The 25,488-nt window shown below is 41.2% G+C and overlaps 1 protein-coding gene across 2 annotated transcripts in view; it reads right to left on the reverse strand.

The window, feature by feature from the left end:
• Positions 1–25,488, reverse strand: part of AFF3 (ALF transcription elongation factor 3) — a 335,959-nt gene that overhangs the window by 84,261 nt on the left and 226,210 nt on the right. For both annotated transcript variants that reach the window (XM_074859046.1, XM_074859045.1), the window contains one exon: positions 7,218–7,269. In XM_074859046.1, coding sequence (XP_074715147.1) covers positions 7,218–7,269 — 52 coding nt within the window. The remainder of the gene's footprint in view (positions 1–7,217; positions 7,270–25,488) is intronic.

Raw genomic sequence — 25,488 nt, forward strand, 5'->3', positions numbered from 1 at the left:
GTTGGGGGATATCATCCTAAGTTGATTGAAATCAGTGACTAAACACCTGCTGACTTCAGAGGAGAGAGATTTCATCCTAGGTGCAGGAGGAATTGCAGCCATGGTTTCCCGGTTCCTTTTTCTTAAATTCTAGTTTTGATGGATTGGCTGCTGGCTCTTTTTGCTTATTTCTCATCATGTTCTACTATAGCTGCTATTCCCTTTATAATGTCCTTCTTTTTCCAATTTATTTTCTTCATTAATTTCTTTTTTATTCCCTTAATCCCTTTCCCTTTTCATGTTACTTTTATTTTCTGACATGCTCTCAGCTGCCTCTTTCTCCATTTCTGCTGTCATCCATCGCTGTGTGCCACATCTCCTTCACACAGCTCCTCATGCTGACACCACTCCAGCTCAGCTGCATGGCCAAGGGAGAGAAGTAATCTTGGCCTTCTGCCTTGCAGAGAGCAACAGGCAGCTCCTAGAGAGGCTGGGAGTCTGTGTTTGTGTGCATGCACACATGTGTGAGAGATATACAAGTGGGCTATGTTCTCCTCTTACAGCTTTTAATAGCTGCAATATTACAAATGACACTAATTTGTGCTCCAAATTATTCGTGACTGCTGGTTATTTAACTATTCTCTTACAGGCACGTTGGAATGAATTTGCCTGAAGGCAAACAGACGTTTTGTGGCCACGCTTGAGTGGGGCGAAGGCTCAGGCGCAATGTCTGGCTTCAGTGAGCACTCTCTGTGGCAGGAAGAGTGGTGTGGGTGCTGAAGGGCTTACAAGGGACAGGGACAGTGGCCAGCCAGCCTGGAAATGTGGGGCCTAATCCTTCTTTATGCCCCAAATTAGCTGACACTGCTCAATTGATTGCACTGGGATATGTTCCCATGCCAGTCAAAACAGATGTTCGTACAGTAATTCCAGTTCACAAGGGGAAAAAAAACAAACCAAAGATTTCAAGAAGATGAGGTTAAGGTATACAGAGAGAAACTGTTAGACTTGGAAAAAGGTGATACCGCTGGAATAGGGCAGGCTTTGGAGATTTACCAGAGCTAAAATTTAGCTTAGTCATGGCATCCACATGAAGAGACAAGGAAGATGCTCTTGTATTTTAACTTTATTTTCCAGTCTCTTTAGAGGTTTGCTACTGAGGAGCATGGAGATCAGAGTGCCATTTTTGAATTTCCCCAAATTTTGTGCATGACCAAGAGCCAAGCTGATCTCTAACCTTTTTCACTGTCATTCATGGTGGTGGCATTCAAATTTAGAGCTTGATCCTGCCTGCCAGTGCATGCCAGACATTGAATCTGATTTTGTAAGATAGGCAGTGATGTGAGCCAAGTTTGGCTGGACAAGACTGAGCTTTTATTTTGTTTCATTTGACAGTTTCAGTGAGGCAATCTTGGTCTTCTTGTCATGCCTTGTGGAAGTGCAAATTTAGATGTCACAGAGTTTTTAAAATCAGAGCTGGCAAACCACAAAAAAGCTTGGCTCAGCTGGCTTAAATCTTACTCTGGATTTTAGTTAAATTGGATACCAAAAGGATTGCTTCTCTAACACACAGGAAATAATGGACTTATGTGAGTTAAGTAAGGCTGTTACAGTGGCTATTCCTCCAGTCCAAAAATGCACTCATGTTATAGTGACAGAGGACTGAGCAGAGCATGTGGATTAAGTATAAAAACACCCGAGGCTCCAGCCGTTCCTTAACCCAAAACTTAATTTTTCCACTTTTGCTTATCTCTGCCTTGTGCAGTTTTGGTTGCAGTCAGACTTGCACGTGGCCAGACTTCATGAAATAAGTTTGCTATGCTCAGTGAAGTGAGAAACTTCTCATCAGAAAGATTTTTTTTCCAGGTTTATCAGGTCATTTTTTGAGAAAGAAATTAATTTGCAGCGATGATGAAGGCTCCATGCTTTTTTTTCCAGAGCTGAGTGTTCTCATCTCCTTTTCCCTTCTGATCAAGCATCAAGTATTGCATTGATGAAGAGGTGAATAAAAGGGAGCACAACACTAAAATGACTTAATGTGGTTAAAATATTTGGACATGGCATATGTGAACACAATTAGCATTGCCTAAAAATAGTTCTAATGATGAGCAGGGCTATGCAGTGGCATGTTATAATTTGCCCAATATAACTTTTCTCTACAGATGTACCTGACTTTGTGCTCTGCTCAGCTGATCTTCGACTTCAGAAAGCACCGTACTAACAGAGGAGGTCTTATGGAAAGAAAGCTTGTAGCTGCTTTGCCCCTTTTTTAATTTGCTTCAAAATTCATTACAGATGGCTTCAAATTAGCTAGAATATTACATTTCATATGCAGAAGTAGTGCTTATAAAGACCCTACTAAAAATTATTCCTCTGGAAGGAGGTGGACGTGACCGTTCAATTCAGGATAATTTATCTTTTTGTTGATTGTCAGTCCATATCCAGAAGTGAGAGGGAAAAGTCCTACACATTATTAAAAAGATTGTCTTTGCATATGTTCTTTCTCACTTGTTTCTGGATATCATTAAAGAAATGAAACATGATTTTATGACTTTAAAAAAAAATAATTTCCTAATACTATTTACATAGGGACGTGGCCACACCAATTGCCATTGACTACGTAGATGGACTTTTGCCCTGTTGCAATGACAGGATGGATTTGGCTGGTCCTAAATGCCTACGCTGCAGACAGTCTTGCCAGAAAGACGCATTTCCAGCACTGCGCGCTGGCATCCCTCAGTGCATATGTGACGGGGAGGAAACGTAGGCACGGATGTCCCCACTGGAGCTTTGGGTATAACTCAAATTAGTATCAAGTTTTCTGACTCAGCCATGGCTAGGGTGATGCTGGGGCTTGGTGGGTCCCCCAGGGCCAGCAGCCCACCCTGGATGTTCCCAAGCAGCTGTGGGTGGGGAGCATCCCCAGGACCCCTGGAGGGGCGCCAGGCTGGGTGGGCTGCCATCACCCTGTGGGGCTCTGGGTGGTGAGCCAGACCAGGCTGCTGAGACTTTTAGTTTACCGTGTTGAAACTGTTCATGCTGAACTTTCTCAAGACTGCTCTTCCTCCGAGGTATCCTGTGAAGGGACATGGCTTTCTGTTTGTCTTGGCTTGCCTGTGAAGGGGCTGGTTTTACTCATGCTGCTCAGACCCTGCAGGGCCAGCCTGTCCCTGTCCCTTCTTAAGGAGGGCAGCCACCTGCAGGCAAACGCTGCCTTCCCTCTTCCTTTGGTGCAGGGCACATGAGCAAAATTAATGAACCCGAGAGGACTACTTGCTGCCTCCCTGTGCGCTGTGTGCGGAGGGCGTCTTCAGCCCCTGCATTTACCTGCTGCCACAGGGGGATAGTCATATGGTTATTTAAAAAAAAAGGTACTAAAGTTGGGCCTTTCCTTGCAAGATACAGCAGTGGCTGGAGTGTGGAGCCATGTCCCTGGGAGTGTGTTCTGATTGCTTCTTCAACTTCTGTTTATACAATTTTACAAAATTTTGGCAGGAATCAAGAGCACATACCAGGGTGTTGGCTTTTATGAATCCCATGGGATGTGAAAGTCAAGCTGACTCGATGAACTTTGGTTACATATTCCAGACAAGCACAATGACTCTATTTATTCAGACTTGGCAGCCAGAATGCAGATTGACTCTGTGGGTAATAAATTTTCACAGCCACAAAACTTCAGTGGCAACCAACCTGATCCCGCGCAGAAAAAATGCATATAAGGAAGCAGACTTGGGTTGCAAAAATATGTTAGATTATTATTCCATGTATGCGTACCAGTCAGTTAATTTATTTGGCTATTGATTGACATGAATTGCACAAATGATGCCAGGGATCTTTTTCCCCTTAAAGGAACTACTTTCTATTACAAAATTTTCATATTGTAAAAGGACAAGTAGGGGGGAAAAAAGAGAATTGTTCATATTACAATTGACAATCTCCTTTTAATATTTCACCCAAGACTGATTTAAGTTATCCAGTGACCTCTACGGAGAAGAGCAGGGTATTATAATGGGGACTGTTTCATGTGCTATGCCACACTTCAAGGAACCAAAAGGCAATAACCACTACAATTCAGTACTCTGAACAATCTTAAGTACAATTTTGACATCTTCATGCTACAAAGCTTCAGATGCTTTCTTGGAGAGACGATGATGAAATTATTACTCTATGTGTTTTAAATCAAAATGAATTGGCTCTTTAACTTGCAGATTTATGTTAACTACCTTGGTATCCGTTAATTGCATGCTCCTCAGATATTGATTGGGGATTAAAAAGTATATTTTCTTCAATCTGTGTGATGTAAAATATGCCAACAGGAAATTTTCCCTCTGCATATTAGATCCTATGATCACTGCCTGTAAAATTGAAATGATCAGTTTAAATGGATAAACTATGCTCATTAAAGAGGAAAAATACATTTATGTAATTAAAATTAAGAGACTAATATGTGTGGATAATGTAATTACTGTGGTTGCACACACACTCTCAAACCCAGCCTCTTTTGCCTCTCCTGGGTCTGTGAATCTCACTACCTTAACTGCTGGTGTGGAGGGAAGGGTTGGGAATGCCGAAGCTCTTAATCACGTCTCTGTCTTGCATTTGGCCTCCCTCATCTATGGCTCACATTCCCTGGTTCAGTCATAGCCCTCCAAATGCCAGCCCTGGGAATGCAGAAGCACCTGTCCCCCTTTGCATCACTTCAGAAACTTTCTGTTCACTGCTTGGTGATTTCAGATGCAAACACAAAATTTCCAGAGTTTTCAAAGTCTTTCCCCTAAACGTCCCCATTTAGAAATCAGCAAAATAAAAAGCTTCCCAGTTCTTGTACATCTCATCTTCAGCTTTTTGAGAAATTGGACTACTTAAATAAGTCTGATTGCTCAAAGGTTAATTAATTATGTAAGGAATATCTGGGAATCACTCATTTACTGTTCCTATCCCTTCATCTTTGATTTCTTTCTTTCCTGTTCCTGAGCTCAGGAGGAGATCTGAGATTAAAGAGCCTCAGAATTAGGAAATAAACGGAAACTGGTTCTCCCACTGACATTTAGACAAAGATCCATGTGGTAATCTGTGCACTTATTGGCAGAGGGGGTCTGTGTCATTCTTTTTTGGGCCTATTTCCTGCTAGGTAGATGGAAATGTAGTGCTTTGTTTATCCAGCAGGCGTATTTATTTAGGACTGTTCTTTAAGCAGACCTGCAGGTCTCAGCTGAGGTTCTGCAAAACATTTCATGTAGCAGGAGTCAGCTTGTGCCTCCAGGAGATTTTTATCTGTTCAGTCAAGTTAGAAAAAAATGTGACTAGAAAAGAGGACTAAATCACAAAGTAATCGCCAAAGGTTGCTCACGCTAGGGCCCGTGACGATTAGAAGTGAGTAATGGGATCTCAGCTCTGCTCTTTGCCACACGGGTGGCAAACTCTGTCTTGGTTCTGCAGAGCTTGTTTGATCACTGAGGTGAAAGACCCAGGCTGTATCAGCTGCACCTTAAAGCTCTGGTTACTGAAGAAAGACCTTGCGTAGCACACATAATACTGAGCAATCCAAGCACATGAAACATGTTAATAGTCGTAAGCGGTAGTGCTAAGCCGAAGATACCATGTGTGCATGCCCAAATGGCAGTACTTTTCCACAATCCCTTTTCTGTCTAAATCTGCTAATGCTCTTTTATCTCCTGCACGATATACATTTTCACATGTCCTTTTCTGCTTGTTACGAAGCAAACCATAATTTCAGCTCTCTGGCTCTGACAGCCTGTTCCACACTGACATCCATTCTGCAGGATCCCATCTCCCTTCCTACCCAAAGGACAAGCCATCTCTCCTGACCCAGTGGATGGGTCCCCACTCTCTTACCACCCAGCCCCTTGCTGCAGGCACCACGGCATCTCGGTGTGCTATTGTTATTCTTCAGATGTCCCTTCTGTCCCTCGCTTCACTTTGCCCTATGCTGTCTATGATGTGTTGTGTTTTAAACTATCTAGACAAGCTGGAAGAGTAATTAAATGTGAAGTGTTTCAGGATGAAATACATTAAACAAAAAGAAATTGTATAAATATGTAAATAATTGAATCTATGTGCTGAATCTTCTTAACACTAAGAAGCTTTGCTCAAAATAGATGAAATAATGGTTTAGTATAAATATTAAAAGGTTTTGATTTACCTGTTGTTTGGAATATATTGTAAAATAGAGAATTCTAATAACAAGAGTTAAAGAAAACCCTTGAAGACCTTCATGACTACATACCTAAAATTATTTTTTTAAGATCCTGAATTTCAGATAGCTCCAGTTACCCTTGACTGAAATAATCACAATTGAAACCCATGTTATATCCAGGTCTGGATCCATCTTTGAGATTCAGCCAGGGGCAGTACTGCACTCAGATGCTCTGGTGAAGGCACAGGACATGCATTTTAGTGCAAGAAGGAATGGAAGTGGCTCTTGCTCTCCCATCCCCAACCAAATCACCCATGCCAGTATACTGAGAAGGAGAGAGCATGGAATACCACTGCTTGTCAATGAGGCACTTGGCCAGCCAGGGGAAAGTCAAGACCAGCCCTGTTCTAGTGAGTACTTAATTATTTAGACAAAACACAACAGTGTTTTAAGGAAAAACTGGGAGACACCTGCCCCATCCAACAAAACCCAGCTCTCCTGACACATGAAAAACTTTGGCTGATGTATCTGCTCCCAGTCAGGTAGTTTGAGGTCATTAAAACCCAGGCAAGTGCCCTAACTGCTGTATTATGGAGTGAACCAAATGTGCAGCTGTCTTCAGCCTTCTTAGCACGCATGGGCCATGCAGAGACAGGACTGAAAATGCTCAGAGGAGAGGCTCTAGGCATGTCAAAGGTAAGCAGCCCAGTGGCTACTCCCTGGGGCCAGGTCATGCTTGCAAGGTTTGGCCTGAACCCTTAATCCAGAATTTCTGTTTCTTCCCTCCTTGGCTGCTCTTTGAAACATAACAAAATCGAATCAGAAGGAGACTGATACAAAAACCTTCTGGGTCGCATCAAGGTAATAAATCAAGAGCACTGCAGACCATTCCCCACCAATCCAGCAGTTAGCACATGCGGGCTGGCTCCAAGCAGCAACATCTGTTACTCCAGTTACAGTACTGCCATGTATTTTGATAACCTTTATGTATGTTTTGAAAAAGCTTTAGCAAAATATTTGCAGTAGCTCAGTCTTGACATGAAACATACTATAAGTGACATGTTAGTTGTCTGGTTCTTACCTGGTCATTCTCTTCTTCGTCACTGCTTAACTTGAGGTCATCTTCTAGCATTCTGGAAAGCAAACAGTAGAATAAATTATAATTTACCAAAATGCTTCAGATCTGATGTTTTCTCTGAGCTACTGTAAACATTTAATAATTTAAATAGAAAGAAAATATATTTTATCCCAGTAACTCTGTAGATGTGACACTTCGTAATTTTTTCTTATCCAGTTGCTATCGACTAACTTCTTAACTCATTTCCTACTATTACTGCCTAAGGGAAAATGTTTACTAGAGTAATAATGGATTTTACAAAGATTCTTGTTATTACAATCACTGACAAACAATTTTTATATGCTAAAAATAATATTTTTGATGCTGACAGGTCAGTAGTCTCTCTGAAAGGAAAATTTTGCTCCATTTGGCTTTGAGCTTACAAAACAGAAGTAGATATTTATACTGGCAGTACTGCAGCACAAAATAAGATTCAGCGATGTTTCCCAAAGGCCATTTTTACTTTATTGCATGTTTGATGTAAAATTGACATTGACTGAAACAATTAAAACTAAAATATATTGTCTCAGTGCACAAGAGTATCTACAAGGATTTCACTGTCATACAAACATAGAAAATAACGCATCTTTTCTAATGAGGATTTCACCTTCCCTTCCCGTATCCTTTCCCCAACTTGCTTAAACTGGCTCACAGAGAAAAGGAGTTTGTTTTTACCTCTATGCATTTTTTTACAAGCTACGATTAAGTAACCAGCAGTTAAAGGAGTTGAAAATGTGCAAAGATTTCCCCCCATGCTTGAAAGGTCTACAAGAATGGGACCTATTTTTTAAAAAAAGCCTCTGTAATAATAATTCAGAAAATTGCTAATTTTTCTTGTGTTCTGGGAAAAGAGAATCTGTAATTTTGTCTCGACTCCAGAATAAAGCTTGGTGAGCAATTCAAACACATCCTGTGATGTGGGTGGTCCCTGGAGTGTAAATATATCAGAAGACATATGTAGTAATTTCAAACCACCTCCTTGTACTTGTGCCTAGATCTTCCAAGAGCATGCCTGAAAAGTGTGACTCTTACACGGGCAACATGGTGTGCCATGTCTTAAAAGAGCACCAAGCCCAACCACTCTCTCCTCAGCTCCTCGCTATATGTACAGTCCCTGCCGGTTGCTGCCGTCACAGCTGCTTCCCTATTTCCCTGCAGCACCTTTTGGGGAATGTAGGTGTATAAGAACAGGATTGGAGGTCAGAACATAAACTCCCACTAGTTCATCTCTTAAAGTCTCCTGTCTTGCTTTTTTTCCCACATTTCCTTCTACTTGTGCCAAGATTTTTCCTCTATAAAATCAACATATCGAATTCAGCAAAATCTCATTGCCATGCAGACACCTCAAGTATATAAGACACTCACTGAGTTACAGAGACTTGACTATCTCACAGCAAGACTTGCCCGGGTTTAGTCCAGAAATAAGTCCACATGCAGGAAAAACCTTGCCCTGCCATCTCCCAAGTCAATAAAATCTCTGGTGGCAGTATCGAAGCAGCCACTGGGCAAGCTAGCAAGCCTTGCTGAGAAGTAAGCAAGTGGGACAGGTATGAATGACATGGGATTTAGCTTGTAGGAGCTAAAATATATCAGAGAGGGTAAGCTTCCTATAAACACTGCAAGACCCACGTTGGCTTTGGATCCCACCACTCACAGGGATCCAAACAATCTTACAATTACTCATTTTTTTGTGAGATCTGTTTAGGGCATCCCTGAGAAAATAGAGCTTGAAAATAGAAAGATCTGGGACTAGGCATTATGTAATAAAATGCAACAAAATCTGCACTGATAGTTATTTAAGCAGGAAGAGATGTGATTATTGTGAAAAGCAGAGCAGCCATGATACCACTGCTTGCTCTTCCTTGAGTTTGAGTGTGTGAATTTCTTCTAGTGATGTGGTAAGCCATATTGTTTAAGATTTAGCAATTTAGCTCTTCTAAATGGAAGCTGAAAAACAAAAGCATATAATGAAATGTTCTAGGTAGCTCTATGTATTTATTAGTGTCCTGACTTTTCGTATCAACATAAAAAAGACGTGTATTGTTAGCCTGTGATTAGATGCAATTATGACTCTTTGAAGGCGTCAGGTTGTGCAGAGATGTGAGTGGAGCTAAGGTGAAGCACCACGAGTGCAAGCAGGAACCATCCACACAAAAGGAACAAGAAACCGCCGTGCTGGCCCATCAACCTCTCCTTGCTCATATGTTTTAGCCCGTCTTTATTTTCATTGTCTGTTTCTCATTTCAGAAGCGCTGCTTTCCAAGAAAATCATTGCCTGACTGGGGCTTGTGGCCTCTTCTGGAACTACTGTCAGCATATAAACAATCTCCTAATGCTGTGGATAGGGAAAAACAGGTCATCATAAAATGCCTGCTTGCTTGCTTGCTTTTTTTCCCTAGAGTGAGATCTGGTCCACCTGATCCATGTATTTGGACAATTACAAGACAGCTTGCCAATGTAGAGGTCTACCTTGTAAAGGCAGGCGCCGTTTTCCTATGGTGCAGGTATAACCTCTGTGCCTGAAAGCCTTGACTGTTTCCCATACTGCTTTCACTGTCAGGTGAGGCCCTCAGCCCTGATCTACAAAGCTACAGCCAGAGCCGGACATAGTGTCACACTGGACTTAAGCTTCACCTGCCAGCAGTTCTGGAGAGCAAGGCTCTTTGGACATCATGCAGCTCTCAAAGCCCAGCCTGAGGCACATGCTGGGTGAGGAGGAGGTATTTGTTTACAAGGACTCCAGTTTGCAGTAAGTGTCTTAAGGAAGCTGGATCAATTTTGAGTCTGTATGATTTTGAGGAACACTCCTCCTGGACAACTCATCTCCATCATGAGAACGATGATGGTTAAAAGAAAAAGTCCACAACTGGACCAGTAGACCCCACTTGAAGAGATGGAGAAGAGAAGAAACATACTTTAAGCTCACAAGAGGTGTTACGCTAATTTGTAGTTTATCTGAAAAGCACTTTGGCACGGATTCAGCACAGAATGAGCTTTGGTGCACCCTATGTTAGCAGAGAACTTCAGATCACATTTAAATCAACCCCTGCTTGGGATAGAATTTCTTTACATATTCTGGCAAACTAGTGCAAGGATGGACAGACAAACACATACAAGCTCAGGTGCAAACACAGCTTTTTCAACACAGCCTATCTATAGCTACTTTCTATAACACCTTTTTCAGAATATGCAAAGTCCAGGCCAGTAAGTAGCAGCATCCATGGGCTCAAAGGTTTTTCCAAATGCATTTGGCTTTGATGTAAAAAGATAAGTAAATATAACTTCGAAAACAAAAGCTAGAAAAATGAAGTGGCATTTGAAGTGGCTTTGAAAAACCACTTAGGGCTCCTGCACTTGAAAAGACTGCGTACAGTCAGGAAGTTACTTTGCAGAACCTAATTACACATTTTTAGTGAAATGTCTGTGAGGTTGCAGTAGCAGCAAAGGGTGGGAAGCTTGGGCGGGAGCACTTACTGCACTCTAATTAATGCATTTGTTCCTTTCTCCACAAAGATCATGACAGGTAGAGATGTATTATAAGGAAATAAGGATGAGCTTGGGATATTGAGAAATGCCTCAGCAGCTAGTTTCTTTCTCCAGTACCAATTAAGGGGTTGCAGCCAGGGGTTCTGGACCACTCAGTTATGGTGGGAAAGGAGGGGAGGTGAGGGGCTACTTACAGGTAATGAAAGATAGGCAGAAAGTCTTCTAGAGTGCATCAGTATCCAATATTTACCAATACTAATGTGACTGCGTGTCCACATCTCCTGCATAGCTTATTGGAAAGCCTGACCTCTTGCATCTGGGGGTTGCTCACTGTTGTTCAGTGGGCTACTGGGGCGGGTTGACCATGTAGGGAACTGCAGATGGACCCTGCGGGACTCCTGCGCATCCCAGCATGTTGAAGGGCCAGGATATGCTCCTGGTCAAAAGCTGGGGTTTGGGATGGGAGGCCATCGCAGGCTGCCCAGAAACCACCCTGCTCAAAGGGAATGGTCAAGTCCAGACTTGTAGCTTCATTGTTTTGTCTGTCTGTCTTTTTTCATGATTTTTATTTGCTGGAAAGTCAAGTCCCAAGCAAGGATTATCTTCAGCCCCAGCCAGAGTCCAGGGGATAGCAGGAAGACTTCTAGTTTCCCCTCTAGGAAGTAACATCAATGTAACATCAAGTTTCAAGCATGAGGGTAGAGCCAGGGCCCAGGTCAAAGATTTTGGGGTTTGAAAGAGCTGGAAGAGAAGGAGTTGCTGGGAAAGGATATGTTGATGGTGTGGTGTCTGGGGGAGGCGGTCTTCAATAACCAGTTGGGAGTCAGTTGCAACTTTTAATGTCTGGAGCCAGTCTGAGACCCTTCCAGCATAGCCTTACTTAGGAGGATACCTATTTTCTTCCAGGGTGAGGACATGACCCCACCCGGGAGTTAAACTTTGCATCTGCTGGTGCACATGAAAGAAGCAGCAGGCATCACACCTTGCATTTTACTTTAACCTCAGATACATTTCACATTCCTTGGCCTAATGAATTCTTCCCTTCCCACCCCACAAATTACTTATTGAGGTATAAAACTCTCAAGAAATGCCTCTGTGGTTTTGTTTTGTGATTACAGAGATTCCCTTTTGGCATGTAAATCAAAGGACAGGAGAAGATGCTCTGAAAATTTTCAAGAGAGGTTATGGGAATGAGGGGTAAAACCCTCCTTGTGTCCCTCTGGTGGTTTAAGCTACTATATGAGATATGGTCTTCATGATAATTTTGACAATTAGAACAAAAGAAAGATTGAGTTGGGAAAGGAAAAATATTGACAGTAATTAAGTCATTAACACTAATGCTTTAGGAGAGAACATGCCAATGGTTTGCAAGCTTGGGGCACAAATGTATATATGTTGCAATTGTCATTTAAATAAATTCAGAAGTCACCATCTTTGCAATTTGTGAAAGATCTCATGAATGTGTTAATCTGATCAAGTATATTGTTCCATTTTAATGCTAGGCAGTATCTCAGTCAGAATACTGTGTTTATTAAGGACTTTTGTGATTTCTGCTCATTATGTAGGAAAGGAACTTTGGTAGTGGAAAAATACTTTTGATTTTAGCTGAAGAGGAACCCCACAAAGCAAAGAGTTGTGATGAAATATAAAAATCAGATAACTAAGTGCTCATTTGAGTTTAGACCTCCACAATGTTTCATCTGAGTGAGACTGTTTTTGGAAAATTATCTTATTTTTTAATGCATAATATTGACATTTTATTTTCTTTCCCATAAATGCATAATGACCTTTCAAGAACTGGACGTTAGTTTCAGTATTACCAGAAACCCAGAAAAAACCCAGATATTATTCAAAAGAGCAGTATACTAGAAGGGTCTCAGACTGGCTCCAGATGTTTAAAGTCACAACTGATGCACTGATATATAGAGAAGTATTATTTCACGTTGTAGGAAAACAAAACCAAACCTTCCTGGAGGCACAACACTGTGCAAGACCTTTAACTCTTGTTCTCAGCAAAATGAGAGAGAACGCCAGGTGGGAATATGCCGTTGCTGTCCAGACTGTGCTCTTATGTTACTGGGATTATTTCAGCTACGAGTGCTCACATACGTGATACCACTTAAGCTCCAATAAGACAAATGTACCCTCAGTTTTTGGTTGCTTTCTAAAAGAGAAATGCAAGCAAAAATATGCCTGGTAAGAAGTACAGAGAATTCATAAGAAACAGATGAACACGTTTCCTTCCTTAAAAAAAAACCAAACCACACACACAAAAAACCCCGGAAAGTAATGTTGCTATTACCTTGGTTACCTGCACGTAACAGATGGCCAGTTATAACTGCTACTTATCTACAGCCAAAACAGGTATTTCAAATAGCTTTGTTTACTAATCCTAAATATAGGAGTAGCTGTTTTTATACAGTAGTAAATTTTAATTAATTAGATTCTGATTGCTGAAATTATTTTTCACTTTAGTGCTATAACTGATGCAAATGTTTCACTTTAAAAAAGCTCATGCATTTATATTATCTGAAAAGTGTAGTATTTATTCATGTTTTATACGAAATAAAGTCAAAAAGCTTATGGATTGAGGTAAACAACTAGATCAAGAGGGTATTTTATAAATGCTGTAATAGAGCTTTCAGCAGGCTTGTAAGACCTCTGCAAAGCACTGCTTGCAGCATCTAAAATTCACTCTGAATATATGTTGTTTAAGTTGTAAAAACCCCTCAACAAACAGTTTGTGCAAGTTCTGCTACACAGAAACATGTAGGAAAACACGACTATATAGAATACCGTCAAATCTAATTAAAAACAGAGGGAGAACACCAGTAAAATCAGGCTGGTGAAATATTAATGTACTTAATGCTGGAATGAAGCATATATATCAATGTGAGATTTAATTCCAGAGTGTAGAATTTAAATGCCTGAAAAACGGACTCGGTCTATAGAAATAGAATTAGCAATTCCAATAAAAAATAGATGCTCTGAAGGAAAAGTTTTCTGTCCTTGGCTTGAATCCATATAGGCTGGTCTACACTGCTCTCCAAAACCATTTAAACTGGCTAAATGCTCTACTAAATTCCCATTACACTGATCATCTCATTAGAAATGCAAGGCAGTCCTCCCTGAGTGATACAGCCATCATTCTCTCCTATGAGCAGAAGTTGAAATAAGGTTTCCTCTGCAGCAGCTGCCCCGGTGAGCGACTGTGTTTGCCCTGGTGATGTTTTCCCCCTTTAAAGAAAGGGAGGACAAATGCCATTGAATCATACCCTGAATTTTCTAACTCCTTGGCAAGGTGGCAAAAAGGGCCCCACAGTCCACAGTGCTGTCCAAGAATGATAGTTGGGCAGAAGGACCCAGAGTACTTCCTTAAAAATGGAATAAATTCTTCAGAAAAGCAGGGAAATGAACGGTGTGAGCCCAATCCCTGAGCAAGGAAGCCACCTAAAAATGCACGAATACTCAGAGAGAGGGAAGAGTGATGAGTGAGGCACCAGCAGCTCACGCCTAAGCACCTGCCTAAGTAGTCCAATCACTCTGAGGGCTTACCAAAGTTTCATGGCTAATCATGCTCTGTGTGACAGGAGGAAACACATTTGGGGAATAAAAGTTTTGAATGCGCAGGTCGCAATTTTCCAAACCATTTCTTCCCTCTCTGCCCCTGCTCCCCCCAGGCTCTCTGGGTGTGATTAGCAGCTATTTACTAACTCGCTCCTCCTGATTTCCTAGCAATTGCTGATGCTGCCATCTACAAAATATTCATTTGAAATGCGAAATGAAATAAGAGTGCATGAACTGCACTAGCGCCTTGTATGTCAGCTGTTGTGGCAGAAATCTTGGGGAATTTAACGTGTCTGAGACAGAATTTCCACTGCCAAGTCTCCCTGCTGAAGTTGCAGCATCTGATTTTGTACTTGGTGATTATTTCCTTACAAATAGACTCTTTCTGCCTAATCCCCAGCATTACAAGCATCTGCCCTCACACTGGAGTCATCATCCCCCACATTTGTATTCTCGTACTCCCTTGCAGATGACTGCAGTCATCTGTATAATGCTGACCATTCATTTAGCAGCGTACATACCCGAGGCTGCGGTGGTGTTTATCCCTATCTCTGGTTGGGTGAGGGAAATGAGATCGCTTAGGCTAGAGGTTCTCAAACTTTGCTGCGCCAAAATGAGAAGTGTCTTGTATTATCAAAGCAATGGGGAAAGCAGCAGCTTCGTGTCCCTGTGTGATGCCCTGGGCCCCGCCCTGGAGGCCAGAGGCTCATACTGTCCCTCCATCTCTCAAGCATTTTCAGAGTTGCAGCTTCCCAGGGTAGAGTCCCCACTTAAAAATGGAGTTGGGACGACATTCCTTGTTCTGGGATATACAATTTTGTGTTGGTTTCTTTCAAGTGTCCTTTGTTTAAGTGAGGCTGAATTATTAAATTACTCAGACTATTTGATAACCTGCTCCATCCTCACTGTTTCTTTCTCCGTCATCCTCCACAAAGCTTTACCATCGGTGAATATAATTTCCTACCACACCCTAGTTTCCAGCTCCTCACAGAACAAAATCAGCTTTGGTTGATAAGAATTTACATTTCTTTCCTTGAAAGTAAAACACTGAACGCAAATAATTATGCTCTTTATCCTTCAGTTCCTTAGTGGTATTAAAGGAAGCCAGTCTGAGCTCTCCCCAAACTTTGTGTGCATTAGGAGTTGCCAGGCAACCTGTCCTTAAACTGTCTTCCTTGTCCTTTTGGCATATTGCACAGCGTTAGCTGTCTCCTGGGGTTTACCCCACATTTCAAGGTACATCACAAATGACCCTCAGATTTTGCTAGCCAGTGGCCTTCATGGTAGCATGGAAGATCTGAGGCTTATGGAAACTTGTATCTAGGGTAAGTGATTTAAAATTATTTATTGTCTCCAGACACTGTTCAGCTTCCCGCCTGTCTACTAGGCACCCTGCTTTTTCTCATATAAAAAAATATTTATTTACTCTAATATTATTAACAGCTTTAATATTTCCAGCTAATAAGGGGCTATTGATAGAATGTCTTGATTGTTGTTATTCTTTATATACCTTAAGAAACCCCTTTTTCTCATTGTCCTTGAACTTTCCTCTGGTATCCTACACTCCTTTTATCCATCTTCAGTATTTTATAATTTCTCTTTTAGATTGTTATCTTCCCCTTCCACGTTACATGTATTTTATATTTAATCTCTATAGCACAGATTGCTTTTTCATTTCTGATTGCTACTTTTACTTCACCACTGAAGCTGAGCTAGCTTTCCACAAAGTTAGGTTTTTCCTTGATTGTGGAAATGCAGCCTTTTGCTAACCTAACAAGCTCTGCTTAAAAAATTCCACACTCCCTCCTTTCTAAGTTTTTCTATTCCATCAATTTCTGGTCAACAATTTCTTCCACTTTGGGACACCAGCCTTTCCTTGTTGGGACTGTCCTTTATTTGTCTAGCTTGGCCATAATAAAATCGTGATCTAGTTCCCAGGCAACCATGTGCTTCCCATTCAGTGACCAATTTATCTTTATTCAAAGCAGGGGTGAAATGTTCTCGGTGCTAGAAAAGTGCCACTAAGATGGTCCACAACTTTTATTTTAATTTCATGGCCAGCTACACTGGACATCTGGTGATACCTTCAAAACTAAGACCTGTGGTATCCACCTGATGAATCTGCCTTTGCTTTACAGATTGGTGCCAACAGAGCAACTCCATCCCCTCCGGTAACTGAAGCTGATATTCAATGATATTCTGGCTCTGGGATAAAGAAAAAGATTATTCAGTATCCCCAGTTGGAGCTTTTCATGTCAATAAAGGTGAGAAGAGGGGAAAAACAGGGTAATTTGGTCCCTCCCAATGGCACATGGTTAACAGGCAGATACAGGGAGGCTATTGCAGAATATATATATGGCACCGAGCAGCAGGACAGGAACATATGGGAACTATACCTCCTCCATAACCTTCTGAGCTCCAGCCAGTAGAAGCACGGCTGTGAAAGATGCACCAGGACCCCCAAAGTTTTCAGCATTTCCTTTTAAATACTTTTCCTAGCCATTTGCTGGAAAGCCACTATATGTATTTTACTCAGTCCAGTCTGCAATACTTATAGCTTCATTTAGTTTTAATATAGTTATAAATGGGCTGTAGCGGCCTGCTTCTTTTAATAACTAAGTAAATGAAACCCTGTCTGTAATAATAAATGAACCATCCATCTGGGAGGCCTCCAGTAAAAATTTCAACAGGTATTTATTGCTCCTTTATGTAAACAGTACTCTGGACAATACAAGTGATTATATTCTCTGTCAGCCCTGTCAGGAAGGAGACAGTATAGTTTTGGACGAGGTTCCATAGCATACACACTGAATTTACAGGTTTATTTGACTAGATGGAGACAAAATGATTAAAACAAGCAAATAAACAGACAAGAACCCAGTTGGCTACTGTGAAAGGGAGCACACCATTTCATTTAAAGGTATGGGCTGCAAGAATAAAATACAGAAACAGGTCCGTTGGTGCAACAGGCTCCTCACAACCCCAGATGCTTCACAGACACCCGCCCTAAACACCCCCACCCCCACCCCCCCCCTGCAGAAGTGGAAGGAGTTTCACTGTAAAATCAACTATAGAGATTTTAAAATATATTGTGCCCTTGTAGGTTCTCACAGCATGGAAGACTGTGGTCAGAGAATCCCTGACCAGGGCAAGGGGCGGAACACCATGCTATCCATCCCCAGTGGTCATCCCTTTTACTCACGGACACTGTTGCTCACACACTGGAAAGGGCAATAGCATGACACTTGTGCAGTAATGTAATTTTAATTGAAAAAAATCTCATTGCCAAAATCATCTTCATACCACTATTATATTCCGGCTCCTAATTACATACCATTACATTCCGCTGTTGTTGAAATAATACAATGTCAGAATATATTGTCAAATAATTAATTCAGAGTGTGGCAAGAGGAAAAAAAAAAAAAAGAAACAAGGGGCAGAAAGACCTGAAAGCTCATGTATGTCCAGGTTGATGTGTCATCACTTGATGCTGAGGAGTGAGCTGTAAAGAGTTCTGTGAATTAAATATATAGGGCTGCTGTGATTTTTCTCAAAATTTCCAGCCCTCAAATTTATGCAGGAAAGGGCTTAAACCCCTCCCATGAGCAGGTTTCTCAGTGCCTTTCATTTGCAGCCAATCTAGGCACAGGGAAAACCACATTTTTTTTCTTACAAGCCAGACTACAAAAGGAAACCAAAGCTCTCGGCCAAAATGACAGGCAGCATTCTGCCCCATGGGGCAAATGGATCGCTGCTTATTATGGAGACCTGCACCCTGTGTGCTCGGCTCAGAGAAAGGGGTAGTGCTGCTCCCAAAGGGGTTACCTCCATGACCAGGGCGTTTCCAACATTTTTACTAAGCTCAGCAGGCTAACAAACTTATTAGGAGATGATGCATTAATGATAGTATTCTCTTTTCTCCTCTCTGCTTTTGTTGTGATCACAAGATGCTGAAAAGGGAGAAGGTAATCCCAGCAGGGCAGACATCTTCGAATTAATAGCAGTCCACCAAAATACAGGAGGAGTTGTTGGGTTTTCCTGCGGATGGGCTGAGGGAGGGAAGGGGCTCCTGAGGCAGTGCCCGAGCTTGGGGTACAAGGTGCTGCAGAGACAGGGGAGCTGGAGGCAGGTGCTGGCACCTGGGGTGAGAATGTGGCCATGAACTTCACTGCTGGGGAGACAAAAACGTGTGCAATCTGCAGTGGTCAGATAGTTCCTTTGCCTTACATGGAGCTGCACTGAAGGGATGGTTGCTCACTTGGGATCCTCTTAATTCAAACTGCATTTTGCAGCTCTGGTTGAGGTATGTGCTCAGGTTGTCTATGGGCTTCCTGGCACAGACTCTCAGCTGCCCTGGGATCTGATGGCACCAAGCACTTCTGTCCTGCTTGTTTCACTTTGAGAGAACCCCTTCTAGGAGTCAAAATGGGAAATTCCTCTTCCTTAGAAATAATCTCCTTCAGACATTGCAATAGCAGAAATAATCAACCGAGGGCTGCTCCTTTAGAAAGGAGAAGGGTTTTAATCTCAGCATTCAGATCCTGCACGTGCTGTGCAGAAATACACCACCTGGACCACTATATATATATATGTTAAAAAAAAGAGCATGTGTTTTTTCTTTAAAAACACTTTTTGGACAAAACTATGAAGTTAGCTCTCAAAAAGTAAACGATGCTATATCTCCTTTCTAATGTCTCTTTTTAAATATACACCAGGGAACAACTCTCATAACTCACTCAACACACACTATCTTATGAGTTATAGGTCAGTCTTTTATGCACAGAGTGTGTGTTGCACTTCTACAAACCATTATGAATTTTCCTTCCCTCATCATTCATATTGTGTCAGAATATCTATTACAAACTCCTGTTTGCAAGAAGGACTTCTATTTTCCCCTTTCATTTTATCACTGCTCTTAAATTTTCTTCTGGACACCAGCTTGGCATGCTGGCAGTACCATGCTGGCAGTTTCTGAGAAAAAGTCATATTCAAAAATTGTATGTCAGGGCTGTAATGTCACTTCCAAAGAAATATCCTTTTTTAACTAATAGGAGTAGTGTATAAAAATGAATTAGACACAATTGTATTCTGATTGCCAAATTCTAGCACCCAGCTGCTAACTACCACAACCATCTTGTAAAAAATAATCATCTGAAAGTCTAAATCATGTCTGATAAAGGCTTCTGCTGTCCTAAATATTTGGAAATGTTGAGTCATCTTGAGATAAATGTCAAAAATCATTTTTTACAAAGGCTCGAGCATTGATGAGGTTCTAACTAGAGTCTTGTGTGAGGAATTTAGAGCTGAGGGGAATTTTCTGACAAATAGTTCAGCCATCAAGAACAGTGTGAGGACTGGCCAAAATGCTTGGCAATTGCTGGATTTGATAAATACTTTTCCCTAAATAACTAAAAAAGTTTGATTTCTACGTAAAATGATTAATTTCAATATTTCTGAAATGCTATGCTTTCATTTTCTTCTTTCAAAAACATTGTTTTGAAATACTATTTTATCTAGTGTTGTAACAAGGCTGCCCAAGCCCTTTCTGGAGTGAGGTAACGAAATGATTATCCCTGAATGTATTTTTTTCATTTAGCTGAGAAAATGAACAGAACTATTTTTTTTTCAGTTGACCCATATGATTTTTTATTGTATCAAACAAAATATTAATTACCCACACTGATTCAGAAGTTAATTTAGTTCAGTTTGCAAATTACTGAAACTAGCCTTGGTTTGAGTTTTGTGTGCATCCACGAAACATACTGGCTTCTTTCATTTTTTCCCCCTCATTGGCTGTTAATTGAAGCTTTCTGTAAAATATTTTTTTCTGTCATCAGCTTTCAGACTGCCATCCATAGGAGCAAACTTCTATACCATAGCAGTGTTGTAAGCAAGTGTTGGTATGAACCAAGCATGCAGGAAATGGATTCTCAGATTGTTACATGTCTGATTTTCAAGGATTTGGGTTTTTTGGGGGGTTTTCTTTACAAAATCAGATTGGAATTGAGACCACTTGCTCAAATCTATTCCATTATACAACTGCTTGGTTGGTTTGTATGTTTGAAATTTATGATTTATCTGATACTGAGTTCCAAGGAACTGATTTCTACATTGTCTCCTACAGGATCTACCTAAGACCTCCACCGTTGAAAAAATGGCATTAAGTATCATTTAATTTGTTATTATTTGATGTCAGATCGAGCCCAATCAAAATAATCATTATTATTTCAGAAGTACTTTTGGGTGTGGAAATAAAATATGCAGGACCTAATATTGATGGAGCTGTGGATAATTATCTGTTTGATATTTAAATAAGAATAAACCTTACAGAAAATAATGTGTTAATTTAGTATAACTGCAAATAATTTGCAAGCAAACATTGTGTCTATATTATGCAATATATATTTAAAAAGTCATATATAGAAAGGGTGACATTTGACTCCTAAAGAATTCAATTTAGTAGCAACAATGTTAATGGTCAAAAGTGTATGTCCTAAACTGAATGTACTGGGTTAGTTTCATCATCAGTGTCACTCTAGTAAAACCAGTTTCATCAGCAATTAATTTAGCCCGTTTAATTTACCTTCAAGGCAAATGATTTTTTACTGATAAGAGAAAATACTTCAGATGTACATAGTTTATCAGGCACTTAAATATTTTTAGTGCACTGAAGACAGCAGAGATGGCTGATGAAAATACTGAATAAAATAGGCAAAATGTAGGAGTCTGACAATAAAGACCTTTGAAATATGTAAATAACTTCACAGAAGTTCTATAAACCTTTAGACTATCTCCAGCAGAGTCTTTATTATTCTAAAGAAATCATTCTGTATTTTTCACTGTATTATTATCCTCACACTAACAGCAGAAAAGTTTTTACTGTTCCAAAGATGCAGCGAACAGCCCTCACTACATATTTTTATAAATGTCTCATGCTTGAAGTTTATATGCAATTTAAAACAATGCTAGGGAAGGATTGGGAGTGAAAAAAAGGTCTGCCAGAATTTTCTTATAGATACTTTTTTCAACTCTTCTTTCTAGCTGAACACCAAAGCACAAGGACTTACTCTCCTTATTACCAGGATCATTAACTAGCAGGAAATAGGACCCACCTATCAAGACAGGTACCAATTTATTACGGGGATGTATTCTATCACACTATTTTCTAGCGAGACATCTCTGCATAGGTACATTTCCCAATACCCTGTAAGGTCAAAAGTAAACAAACCCGTGATTATTCTCATTCAAGTGGGAAGAGGAAATCGAGGCAAAAAGATTCATTTTTTTTCCAGAGTCACACTGTTCAAGCAGATCCAGAACTGGGGAAGGAAACTCCAGGTCCTGACTGAGAACACATCAGCCTCACACATACCCGTGACCCAACATCTTATGCTGTTCAGCCTCTACTTCACCTTTGGAGCCTGTGCTAGGAGGAAATTTTAAGTGAAAGAAGGCCGAAGACAAGGTGGGAAGGTGAAGAGGTGTCTGAACAGTATCTCTGTATGTACAACAGTATCTCTTCTATCAGAGCACAGCAGAGCTACTGGAGCAGAATATATCAACATTTAAGAGTCTGTAATCCTCTGGCAAATACGTATTCCAGCTTGAAATGGGGCAAATGAGTTTTATGTAAAGAATGCATTTATTCATCTGTAAAATGTTAAAAATAAAAAAATAAAATTGGACCAGACAATTTGAATTTCTTCCAGAAGAACCTGTAACATTTGACCTATTTTGGTATTTTAAATCAAAATTTGATTATTTTAAGCTACATGTGAGAGATCATTCATTCCTAACAAGGATTTGTTACATTGCTTGTTTGGAGTAGGATTAAATAAACTTTTGTCATGCTGGGACTGTTAACTCTTGATGTTCTTCACTGGTACACTCATGTAGTTATTAACTCCTAACAGTCTTTGGTTCAGGCTGTTCTTGTGAGATCTGAAACTGCACTCAGAAGTGCTCTTTAAATACTTGTTTTTTGCTGGAGTTTCTCCCCCATCCTTGTAAAAGTCATGACAATTTGCTGTTATTATTGCCATGAGACATCGAAAAATACATTTCAGCCAATGTATGAAGCAGCAGCAGATAGATGCCTTTTGCACCCCTGCTTGGGACCACTGGGGCTGTGGGCAGGATGCCCTCCACAGCTGGGGTGATGGTGCCTGACCCTCCTGGGGAGGGAGTCTGCTGCCAGCTCAGTGGCCCGTGCAGGGACTGGGTCTGCCCCCATCTCAGTAGGGTTATGGCTCCACAACTGGGCAGGCAGGCACACCCAAAATCAGCCAAAACTGAGTGCCATGCTGAGAAGTGTCCTTTGTCATACTGAGAAGGGGTGGATTAAAATTGGCTTGGACGGGTGCCCGTACCCTCTGGCCTGCTCTGGGGTCCGGTGGCTTGGGGATGAGAGGGAGCAGTGCCCACGGCTTGCAGCAGCCACCCTGCATGGGTCTTGGGGTTACTTTGGATTCTGAAGCAGCTGCAGTATCAAGTACAGAGACTTTTCCCCACAGCCCTGGCTCTGAGGCTGACTTAAATGGGGTAGAGCAGCAGATGCCCTTCTCCAGCCACTTGTGGCTCAGGGCTGGGGCAAGGGACAGTCACACACACATTGCCCGAAGAGCAAGTGGCAACCACATGGGGGGCTTGAAACGGTTGAAGACCTGGGTGAAAGCACACTGAAATGAGTGCCTAGCGATTTAACAACAAACATGGATATTTAGGACTGAAACCCAGGCCATAGCCTCATTTTGGGGGTTCAGGCACAACACAAGCCTCCCAGGAGAGGGGCCCTCCCGCAGCTTTGGTCTGACACTGTTCCTGAGGTATGAATGCCCCCCAAAACCCAACAGCAGGAAGGAGTAGGCGAGCAGGCACTGGGACACCCCACGGGGCGTTACCCCTGCACACTGGCAGAGTGACAGCAGCCACGCTGGCACCAAGCTGCTCTACATCCTCCGAGGACTGTGCCTCATCTGCTGTGCGGAGATCGAAACGCAGGAAGGAATAAGGAGGAAAGCACTAGCAAGAGCGCACTTTGTGTGTTTAATTATTAGCATCTTCGGTGCTCTTGAAAGACAGTGATGCTGCCGTATCGCATTAGCTCCCTGTATAGGTAATGAATGGGAGCTGCATACTGTGAGCATTAGAGCATCAACCTCAAAGAGATTTAGGGGAAAAAAAAGCATTACACACAGTGAAAAATAAATATATGCAGCCTGGCACATTCAAATATGTCTCTTTTTCAGAATGCTGATTAGTGTTGCATCAAATCACAACAAAAATAGCCCCTAAGGCTCATTTTTCTATTTGTAAAAGGGTAATAATGATTAGCTTTACCAATGTTTGTAGCAGGCTTTCAGGGGGGTTGTGTGTTCAAAAGAAATACTAATGACCTGAGGAGGTGGTTAGTTTGGGGATATTCTGCTGGACCGGCACCAAATCTCCTATGACACTTTCTGCCTAACAAATCATACAGCAGAGTGGACTTTCATCTGCATGAGCTTCAGGCACATTTGAAACTACTTAAATGAATGTAATTGCAAAGTAATTTTATTCCACTGTTTTATAGCAGTTTCCATGCTCTGCCAAAGGCAAGACCGGGGAGCCCTTGAAGGATAGGAGGCTGCTGAGATGGTTGTATTTTGTCAGGTCTTCTCCACTTTTCTGCACCAGAGGACTCACATAATCTCAGCAAGGACCCCAAATACATAGGACCCCCACCACATAGGACCCACCAGCAGGTACTAAACCCCTAATTTATACCACTGGCACTTGGTCTCAGCACCTGATGAGGTGCTAACTATAGAAGGTCTGTGTGACATGACTATAGTCCTAGAGGTAATTTCCTACACCTTATTACCACATAATAATGGCCTCTTAACAACCAGGCTAATCAAGAATTAATGAGGCACTAAAACATTTTAAGGAACAATGAAGGATTTAAAAATTTCTCTTATGTGTTTTATTTAAAAAGCAATTCATTTAACAGTTACTGCCCTTACTTTGCAGTCATATAAAAAGTCTTGGTTCTTATCAAATGTATCAGCTGAAAGATTTTATTCATTTATCAGTTATTTACTTATATGGGGCTGCACATAACCACAGAACTGAAGGAAACCTAAAGGGAGCAGAACCAGATTTGGGCCCCATCAGCCTCCTTCATGTGCATCTCCCCATCCATTCAGGTGCTCCCCTACTCTCACATGGGAAGTCTGTTCATCTGACGGTGAAGTGCAACACCAAAAATAGAACGAAGTCGGCCCAAATTAGCACGACTGCTGAAAGGGGATTTTGCATGATATCTGGAAAGCTAGGACTATCTTTTTTTCTTCAGGAAGGAAGGGTATACTTTAATGGGAGAGCCATCTTGATGGAAGTGTTTGAGAAACAGAGTGAAATAAGTGGGAAAAAAAAATTAGGGACAATTTACGCTAGTAAAGGATTTCATAACAGTGACTCAATGCTGAATTAAAGCCTGAAAATATGTGCCTTTACCATCAGCCTGGAAGGGATAACCAAAACAAAAACACGTTCAAGTTTGACTTATTTTTTAAAACTTCCTTCTCTGGTGAAAGGGTGGGGGTTATATCCTGGTTTGCTGAGAAAATCCCCAAATAGAGCATTCTGTGACAGATAACTTATGATTATTAATTCCACTGCTGACATTGAAATTAAACTGATTCCCAACATAATGGATGAGTAAATAGCACATCAGAAATTCTCAAATGCTCCCACATTTCCTATGCAATCAAAAAAAGAACTCCCTCATTAAATAATACACTGACAGAAAAGCCAATTTGATTAAATAAACCTATCTGCCAATCATGTTGAAAGTTATAAAAGGAAAGCATTTTGTAGCTAAGTAAAACTCTTCTCCATATCAATCTCTCTCTCTCTCTTTTTTGTGATTCTTCTTAAAAGAGAACTAATGGAAAACTATGTGCCCCAAAGGAAGATCGAGTCAATACCTGGGCACTTGACAAAGGAGTTAAAAGTTAATCTTCAGCCCAGTGATTTACCATGAAGCAAAGGTGACATGACAGAGGAATCAAGGGACAAAGGACAAAGCAGCAAGCGATGAGGCAGATGCACTAATCCAGGAACCAGAGCCGCTGTGGATATATTTGTGTATTCCTTGTTACATATATCTCTTTATTTCTTTTCTGCTTTTCAGGAGACA

Source organism: Strix uralensis, chromosome 2, assembly GCF_047716275.1.
Source record: "Strix uralensis isolate ZFMK-TIS-50842 chromosome 2, bStrUra1, whole genome shotgun sequence".
Classification (NCBI taxonomy): Eukaryota; Metazoa; Chordata; class Aves; order Strigiformes; family Strigidae; genus Strix; species Strix uralensis.